The 9,798-nt window shown below is 44.0% G+C and overlaps 1 protein-coding gene across 3 annotated transcripts; it reads right to left on the bottom strand.

Moving 5' to 3' along the window:
* Positions 1-200: 200 nt before the first annotated feature.
* Positions 201-6,080, bottom strand: LOC135394490 (uncharacterized). Of its 3 annotated transcripts, XM_064625251.1 has the most exons (4): positions 5,997-6,080; positions 4,760-5,924; positions 775-799; positions 201-599 (listed from the first exon to the last, which is right to left on the bottom strand). In XM_064625251.1, the coding sequence occupies exons 1-2, from the start codon at positions 6,033-6,035 to the stop codon at positions 4,968-4,970; spliced, it is 996 nt and encodes a 331-aa protein (XP_064481321.1). In that variant the 5' UTR covers positions 6,036-6,080; the 3' UTR covers positions 201-599; positions 775-799; positions 4,760-4,967. The 3 variants fall into 3 exon arrangements, with proteins under 3 accessions (XP_064481321.1, XP_064481322.1, XP_064481320.1); XM_064625252.1 differs by lacking the exon at positions 775-799 and having other exon boundaries at positions 201-314; XM_064625250.1 differs by having other exon boundaries at positions 201-799.
* Positions 6,081-9,798: the final 3,718 nt, after the last annotated feature.

The raw sequence follows: 9,798 nt of genomic DNA on the forward strand, positions 1-9,798 counted from the left end.
GTGCCCGATCTCCCGCCATTTAATAGCGTGAGTGAGAGACTCGTATCATCTCAGCGTCCATTTAGTCCCCTAGCAACAGCCAGCTGCGCCCTTTAACCCCCCCGCACGTGATATACGTCATCCCTCTCGTGCATAACGGCGCGCACCTGCGCTTCCAATATGCAAGTATAGACATGCAAAGAATAGTCACACATAAAAAGTACGAGCGAAAATATATTTATTAAAGCCAATTAATGCCAATGGTGCTGGGAATTGTGCCAATTGTAATGCCAATCAGGTGAAGGAGAAAAACCCAGCCGAAAAACCTTCACGATCTGAAATAGAGACAAGAAAGACAGTACAATTCAAATATCAAAGAATATAGTACTTACCCCTTACCAATTTCGCAGCTCCCATGTGATTATGATTAAATAGCATTAAAGATATATCTTGTGTCATCGTATGGCATGAGGGCAAGCTTGGTTGTTAATTCAACAGTATACATACATACATTCACGTTTACGTTTACTACATATACTCCTTTGAGGATGACTCACCTTCACACTATTGCCCATTTGACAATGCCCCTTTATTTTTATTGCTATACAGTGGATGATCAGCTGTATAGGACGAAAGATAGGGGTGATCGTCTGCAATCTTTCTAAATTTCCTCTTCATACTCTGACGTATGAAACACAGCAATAATAGAATCGTTATCCGAATACATGATTGCAATGGCACAGCTCAACTTTTCCAATAGAGTGCAATAGACAAATTCATACATAACCAACTTACTATAGTCCAAAATACAAAAACCAACCTGCAATGGAAAGTTGCATTTTACCTTCCTTTTCTTCATCTCATACAGCACACAATTCGGCGACAAAATCTCAAAGCGAATGCAATCGTTTGAGGAGCGATATCTTTCGGCCTCTTCCTTGGTGAAGGCTATGTTAATTGATCGAAATCGCCTAGGGGAAAGTAAACAACGCCCGTAAAGGGCATTACTCCAACTTTCAACTTCAAAATTTGTTTCTCAAAGTCCGTTTGAGCTGCGATACGTCGCTTAATATTCATTTCAATATACGGATGAAAGACTGTACACTGACGAAATTTCAGCACTCTATGAATTTTGCTCACCCGCATACCCAGCCTGCAAGATAGACTCAGCAAACGATAATGCTCCACATACTCTGTTTTATCATTACATGTGAGAAGTAATTTAGCCTGCGCTGCAGGTTTGTAATTCAACTGCTCTTTTAGAGCCAATTGGTACTCTGTCAACCAACTCTCATCAACCTTCTGCTTTACGGGAGCTAATGGAAAATACCTGGTCTTCTGGTGTAGACCTGGTAGATAGATGAGGTCACAGACATAAATGTAACCAAACTCTGCATCCTGAGGATGATTACTGAGGTCCAAATTTGAAAACCCGGACTCGGGCATCCACTCGAATCCTCCAATGGGCAAGGGCAGGGTTTGACAGGTGGCACAAAGGCTGTTTGCATCCCAGTATGAGATGTAGCTCTGTGACTTCTCAGTGTCAAAGTTTGCACAATGTTTGTTATTGGTGGCAGCGTATCTCAATCCTTGCTGGCAAATACCACCTCTGATAGAAGATGCAATGGTCCGGTACATATCTTAATCCGTAAGCAATTCAGTCTCAGCCTTCGTATACTTCGGTGCCGCCTGCCAACTGAATCCAGGTAGACTGACAAAGTGCAGCACTTCCAGGCCATATGTCTTCAGAGAAAGCTGTCTAAAATGCTGCGTGACATCTAACAAGAGCAGGACATCGCATTCCAAGTATATCAAAGTATTATCTTTCAGTGACTTACAATCAAAAGGATCATATGTTTCCCGAGCGAAAGCCTAGTCATCATCAGCGATATGGGTTTCATTCAAATCATCATAAAACCCTTCCTTGGCTGACAAATATTATTCGTTGTAGACTTCAAAGCTCTTGATCTAGGAAGGCAAATAGGGGAACAGGAACTGTCAAGACACATCAGCAAGTTAGCGAAGGGGAAAGCTTCCGGCCCCGACGGAATACGGAATGAAATGCTGAAGGCTGTGGATCGCAACGCTAGGGAAAACCTAAGGAAAATATTCAACAATATACTAGAAGAATGGAAGTACAGCACCGTGAAGCTGCTATACAAACGGCAAGGTAAACCAAAAGAAGACTTAACTCCTATCGCCCTATCACACATCAAAGTAATGTCGCAAAGCTATTTGCAGCCATTATAAATGAAAGACTAGCAAAGGGATGTGACGACAAATTAAGTGAATCGCAAAACGGGTTCCGGAACAACGGCAGAAAGGGCAGTGATAACTTGTTTATTCTAACCCAACTCATGGAGCTCTACCAGAAATTGGGCGACGAGCTATATCTAGCCTTCCTTGACCTAGAAAAGGCGTATGACGCGATCCCTCAGGAAATCCTTTGGAAAAAGATACAAAAGGTCGGATTCCCGGACAGCGTAAAATCACTACTCAGAAATATGTACACAGGCTGCTTCTGCTCGTATAAATTTGAGAATCTCCAATCACAGAAAATACATCATGCCGCGGGTCTCAAGCAAGGATGTCCGCTATCACCAACACTCTTCAACATCTTCCTTGACGAACTCCTGCACACTAACAGAACAGTAACAAAGATATCAGGATATCCACCATGAATACGACAAAACAACTGATCGAAACTCACATCCCAGTACTTGCTTTCGCGGACGATATCCTGCTCATAACAAAATCATCAGAAGACCTACAACACCTTCTAGACATTCGTACCAAAGAAGCACGGCCCACCAGAATCAAATTTAGTCAAGCAAAGATGCAATGGATGAAGGTTGGAAGAGAGAGCGACGCCAGCGAATCCTTCTCACTCCAGGTTTCAAAGCCTTGAAAATTACGCGATACAAATACCTGGGAATAATTCTACAAAATCAAGTAAACTATATAGATGCACATGAAAAGGGGATGTTAACAACGAGTAACAGAAGGAAAGGCCATGTCTGGCACCTCGCCCAACACTCGTATAATCCGTACATCGTAGAGACTCTACTTTGGAAAACAGTCGCTGTCCCGAACGCAACTTACGCCAATGAAGTGCTACGTTACCGTAACGACACGATCAAATCATTGGAACGACAGCAAGGGGAAATTGGGAGATGGATCCTGGGAGAAACAGGTAGGTCCAGTTTAGAATTTCGAGAAGCGTGCTCAAAGACCAGATATCTTGGATGCCTCATCCACCTACCAGAGACCAACTAGCCACCTGCTGGCACTACTGAGACGCCGCCGGACAACAACCGTACTTTCCTGTGTGTCGCTTGTTTTCATAACATGCGATTTCGGGTGCATTATTACAATCTCGATTACACTTCCAGTGGTTATAAGAACTGTTTTCAACAAAATTTCCGTACTTATTGCTACTGAGCGCCTGCGTGGTGTCGTTCTTTCTCGGCCCCTCTCCGTGCTGCGCTCGTTTCATCGTGAACTTGTACTGACTATAGCCAAACCAATGTTTTGTCATGTTTGACAGGCAGACATTTCAAGCTTGTGTTCTTTTCCTTTCTTCAGACATTTGAAGAGCTATATTAGTCACAGAATTTTCAACTTTTCACGACTAAGGCCAAATCTGCGAACGTATGCGAACCCGACTGAAGCTCGAAGGTTCGTCGAACCCTTGCAAACCACCAGGTTCGACTGCGAACATCGGGTTCGCAAAAAGTTCTTGACATCTCTAACCCGTTCTGAAGCCGAAGCCCCCATTGTGTTTCCATGCTTTTCCCGATGGTCTGTGCTGCCTGGGCGATAGGTGAATATCCGAGAAAGATCCCAAGTTTGCCGTCTCATCCCCTCGCTTTTTCGGGTTTGTTTGTTTCTCTTTTTAATGCCTCTTGGCCATCCTTTTTTCTTTCCTACTTGCTTTTGTATTCCAGAGTTCTGCAGTAGCATGAACCCACATTGTCGGGCATCACATCTCCATATCTTTTCTAAATATTTCAATAAATCAATCAACCCATGCCTTTAATTGCACCCGAAGTCTATGTTGGACCTGAAACGTCCGCGAAGAGTGTGAAGTAGGTTCACGATGACGAATAGCAGCAAGAAGACAAGGACAGGGTAGAAGTAGACAGGACAACTGCACACTCTCAACTGAAGTTTAATCAAAGACGGCTACATAAACCTTTGTCCTCTCTGTACATTTTAGGTCATAGTTGAGATTCTGCAGTTGTCCTGTCTACTTCTACCCTGTCCTTGTCTTCTTGCTGCTATTCGTCATCATGAACCTATACCAACAACCCGGATTGTTCCTATTGTGTGAAGTAGGCACTTGTTGTAGCAATGATAAAGTGAACCGGTTGTGACACGTTGGGGAGAGCACAAAGCACACAACCTTGTTGCGTGGTTGCGGTATCATGGTTTGATTATTCGCTTCAATAATTAGCAGTCGTTGACACTTTGTAAAGCGCTTTTTCTCGCATTTTTTTCCAAGTTTAAGCTTCGGCAGTGATCTGTCCTCTGCTTGTAAAGGGTGGATTGCTGTCAGAGACATCAAAACGCAATACCGCGGTTCAGTTTTGAGTGTATAGTTCTATACTGTGGTAGCGTTAACAATAGGTTCATTTATGTGCGGATTATTGTGTTCACATACGCCTACAAGCTCACATGCAACTGTCATAAGTTCTGATAATCTACCTATGCGTCTGTTTCCAAATACTATACAGTACAACACCTAAAATGTGAAATGCTTAACTGCTTTGTGACATACCTTTAAAATTAGCAATCCAGCCTTCCTCTTGCCCATCCCACCGGCCATTTTCACAGAAAATTTTGGAGTACGGTACGCGCGTTTGGTACATATTAGAAAACAATTTTTAACATTGCAGCCACAGCCTCTGGTTGCTGCTGCAAGAGTTCATTCCAGACCTCAGATTTAACCACATCTGGCTTACTCTTAATGAAGCTTGCAAGTGAGTTCAACAGCCCTTCAGAACTACTGCAGAAAGCTGCTCGTAGCACTTCTGCTCGGTAATTTTGTCTGAGATAAACGACGAGCATAATTTTCCAAGTAGTGGTACCTTAAATAGGTTACTCAATATCAGTAACTGTAGACAATCTTCGAAATTAGGTTCCAACATATCGGTATATATAAAATGTAAGAACTTTGAAACAATGTCGCTGTTATATTCTATCAGAATACATTTGTTTTCTTTGGACAGGACTAAGTTGCGGAATACTTCTGACCTCGAACACAGTATCGTACTGTGGGCTCTCAGAACTGAGTCCCTTGCGACTATCGCAAAGTCAGATGTTTCCTGATCCAAATACAACTTAGTGATATCACTTTTCAAATCCCGATCGCGGTGGGCAGAAGAGGTCATCACTTTTTTATGCAAAATTCCTTGGAAGGTTGAGATCTCCAGGACCACCTTTATCTGGTGTCCTAACTGGCTCTTCGTGAGCCATCGAGAGGTCCCGACTACGTTTCTTACCGACCATGTGCACATTCGGCTGGTCTTAGATGTTAATTTTTGGTCGTTATTAAACGTCTCGATCAGATAGGTTCCACGGACCTCGGCTGCCTCGCATTCCAGAAGGTGAATATAGAGACCGAAATATTTAGATAATATTACCTTCGGCGCCGTGATGCACATCTTCCATCGCCTACCGCTTGTATCCACAAACGGATCACTATAGATCTTTCTTACTTCGTTTAACATCATGCTGAGATCCGTCAATTCCCAGACGTGGCTGGTCTTCCTGATATCAGGCTTTGTGATTGTCCAGGTGTTGAACTCACTCTGCCTTTTCGTCATTTGGCCGGTGAGTGGAGGGGGCAAGAGGAAGGACAGCACTCCGGAACACTGGCAGGAGGCCACACTGGCGCTGTGGTGACTGCCGACGACGAAGGCGGTCAGCCCCACGCCGCGCGCCTGAGCGTGAGGCCGTGCAGAATAAATCATTCCTTCGTTTTTGGGCTTGCTGGCCGGACCTGTCTGTCTTACCTCTAGCTGGGATAGCTTCCCACATACCGAATGCCGCATAGAGTTAATATAGGAAGACTCGAGAGAACGTACTTGGCGCGCCGTCAATGGGATTCTCCTGTCCTCGAGCGTGATGGCCCGGGCGCAGCCATCCGTTGGTCATGAATGGACAGTGTTAGTGGACGAATTTCTGCCCCCTAACTACAGCGCAGATGCTCCGTCTGTTGCCAACCCTGTGCAGTCACGTGGGATAACAAACGGGAAACGAGCCGATGTAGTCGACGACGTCCAGCGTAGGAAGCGAGGCAAGTCGTGTAATTGCGTTGAGTATGTACGAACCTTCGGGATACGTGCATAATTGAGTAGTGCTATCGGAATCACAAGGTAAACGTTGTCATATCAAACGTGAATCATATTTTATCTATTAGATTACTTGCGACACCGCCAACTTTTTGCTTTCCACCAACACACATGAAGAAGTTTACCGCCTATTGACACAAAAAACAGTGCAGAGACAGGACGTGAGTAGACAAACGAAGCGCTGACTAGCAACTGTGGCTTATTGGGAAGGAATGAAAAGTTAGTGGTTGATCTCATGAGAAAGAAGGTTAATGGAAGCCAGAATGAATTTACCGCCTATGACGTGTTGAAGTGGCGTTTGTATGCTTTGCGAGCGAAATCAATAAATCGTTACCCATCGTAACACATGTAGGCATGTATTTCCGAAGACAACAATAATCCAAAGATGAATACACGCAGTAAACCGTCATGTTCAAACGTGCCTCTGCTCTGCGAACCAACGGGAACCGGAAATGGCAAAAACGAAACCACCCGCCGTTCCATGCTCTGGTCTGTCGAGTTTTGTGATAATAAAGTGACGAACGAACGACAGCACACAAGTAAGTGATGTAGTGGGAAAGTATTCACTGCTTATTTGCTTAACAAATACATATGAGATACCCACATATCACGCCGAATTTAGATAGCAAGTGATGAATTTAGGAAAACGACCACGCCAAGTTTAGCGGAATCAAGCAGCCAACGGAAGGCTACGCCTTCCATGACCAACCAGGGCTGCGTTCCAATACCTCGCGCCCGCGAAGCCGCCTGACTAGGCAGCTGAGTAGACCCCTTTGCTTGTCACTATTGGAACAGGCTTGCCTAGCCGAGGCGCCCCTGGCGCCATCTCGTTGCTCACGCAAGAAATGCGTACGGCGCAAGCGCAGCAGGACTCTAATGCGCTAAGTTTGTAGGACATCGTGCATAAACTGTCACCTTCACAACTAAACATATGTTGCAACCCTCTACGCAGTTTTAAAAAACATACCACTCTGTGCAACTTTACATTTAAAGCCAGCAGAAACAGCGGGTACGCTTGTACCGTCAACGCGCGTCTCCATCCCGGCTGTCAGATGGTCAGGCGTATAACTAGACTGCATCGATGCGCACTGGGCGGTAGCCGACTGAATAGCGGACTTGGCGAGATTTGGAATGAGACTTAACATGGCGGCACTTCCGGTTAGACCGCTAGGCAGTCGACTAACCGGGGTATTGGAACGCAGCCATTGTCTTGTGGTGCCGCCAAATATCCCCCGAAGCGGCGAGAGACTCCCTCTCAGAAGCGCTCGGTTTTGGGACCGACGAAGACATAGACAGAACGAAAAGGGGACTAGAATTTTGGGTGGAAGAATAGCGAGCAAGGTGGAACGCATTAAAGGACGACGGAAGCGAAAATAAGCTGCAAAGCTGTTTACCTCATATTGCGGTGTGTACCAAAACAATGCGGAATTCGAATTAGATTTACGTATATTATATATATATATTCGAATTAGATTTACGTATATTATATATATCTATATATATTATATTTAGTATATTAGTTGAAATGCCGCCATAATCGCGATATAAAATTCGACCGCGGAGCACTCTGAGCCCCTGGTGAGCGTCGCCGCGCCGCCATAGCAGACCACGGAAGACACTGATCTCTATCTATAAAGGCTGGATGGCGCATGGGAGAGGGGCTCGCGGGGGAGAGGCGTGCATTCGGGCCGCCATGTTGGGAGGCCCTAAAGCGCAGTGTGCGCCCATAGAAAACAATGGCAGGCAACGGAGATTGTGAGTATTTATAGCGCTGCAGGCGTTGATCGTTGCTTGTCATCACACAATTTTGTAAGGTGCCAGTATACTGATGTATCCTAACAGTGTTTCACAGGTGTCCTGCCGTTCGATTCTTAATTACGTTATGTTTTGCATTCCGAAACTAGACCGTCACAGCAGTGCAGCGCTGGGGATTGTACTACAGTACGTTTCCCAGCCAATATTTCAACAAGAAACGATGTGAGGTTAACAACCACCACGTATGTAATATCCCGCGCTGCGTTCTGGACAAAAATTGTTCCATAAAGAACGGTCCGGGAAAGGATATACTAGCATGGCAGAAAGAGATCGTTCTGTAGAATCACAGCCGTTGTTTTAGCCGTGTATCGGTTTCGTATGATTTATATCAAGCACCGCCGCAGAAAGTGTCTTTTAGTGAACGACTGCGGTGCTTTGCCTCGCAAATATGGGCACACCGAAGCAGCCCAAATACGTTGTGAGCGTGATCTAATTGCTTCACGCAATTAGAACACGCTCGTTAGGACAGTTAATCAGGTAGTGATGTAAGCTTAATCAATTAAGTTACTTAAAAGTGGTAACACCTCCTTGAGACACAAGATTTACCTCTTTTTGAAGTACAGCCCTTCTATGTTTGTTTGTTTCTTCCTTCATTTGTTCTGATTATTTGCAGGCGCGGTTGTGCCAAACTGAATGTCCTTCTCGAGTACCCACATGCTTTTGCTGAATACAACTGCAGCGTGAGCAAAGCTGCTTAGGAACGGGGGCCTGCTATCCAGTGCTGACTTTGTCATGCTTGTTATGTGGAGCACGTTCGAAAAAATGCAGCTGCACATCTGAAACTCCAATGAGTATCATCGTCATCTAAAAGAGAGCGTCGTAGCACCGTTGTGAGACCAGACACGCTTTCTGAATATCTTCTATGGCACCTTCCGCAGTTTGCACAATTTTGTTCAGCATCGAAGTCTCTCATAGGAACCACTTTGCATTAACTGTGACTCCCATCTTACATTTTGATGTGCAAGGGCCTTCTTGCACTACACACGTATGGTCTGCAACAGGATAATTGCAGCAGGACAATTTGGAGCTTGAAACAGTTGTGATTTTGTCATTTTGGCCCTCGTGTACCCCGTCTGTGAAACGTAAACAAAAAAAATCTAACACGATATGCTTTTGTAAAGAAGGTCACTGATGGTGAGTAAAGAGAATATACAAGTTCAAGTTTATTCAACATTTTATATCATACATTATATTATTCAACATTTTATATGAAGTTTATACAACATCAAGTTTATTCAAGTTATTTCTTGCACTTATGCATTTCAGGATACAATGAATGTGCAGGGAGGTCACAAAAGACTACATTTATTGTTTTATGACCTTGCTACAATGACAATATATATTTTAGGAATGACAATGGACAGGTACTCTCTCTAAATTTGTAGCACTCAATTTTAGGTTAGAATGAGCAATCCCTCCCGGTATTATCTTATATATGATGAATTTTGAATTTAATGTGATCAAATACGTGTTAATATAATAATATATATAAGCATATAATATGTGATAAATGAATGTGATCAACAGTAGATGTAAACAACACCAGTAGCCAGAGAAGTGCATTCTCAAGAAATAATTTCTTCTTATAGCATATATGTGGATGCCTATTAACTGAAACAATTATCACGGTTCTCACGGTTTTAATTTC

This window comes from Ornithodoros turicata, chromosome 5, assembly GCF_037126465.1.
Source record: "Ornithodoros turicata isolate Travis chromosome 5, ASM3712646v1, whole genome shotgun sequence".
NCBI lineage: Eukaryota > Metazoa > Arthropoda > Arachnida > Ixodida > Argasidae > Ornithodoros > Ornithodoros turicata.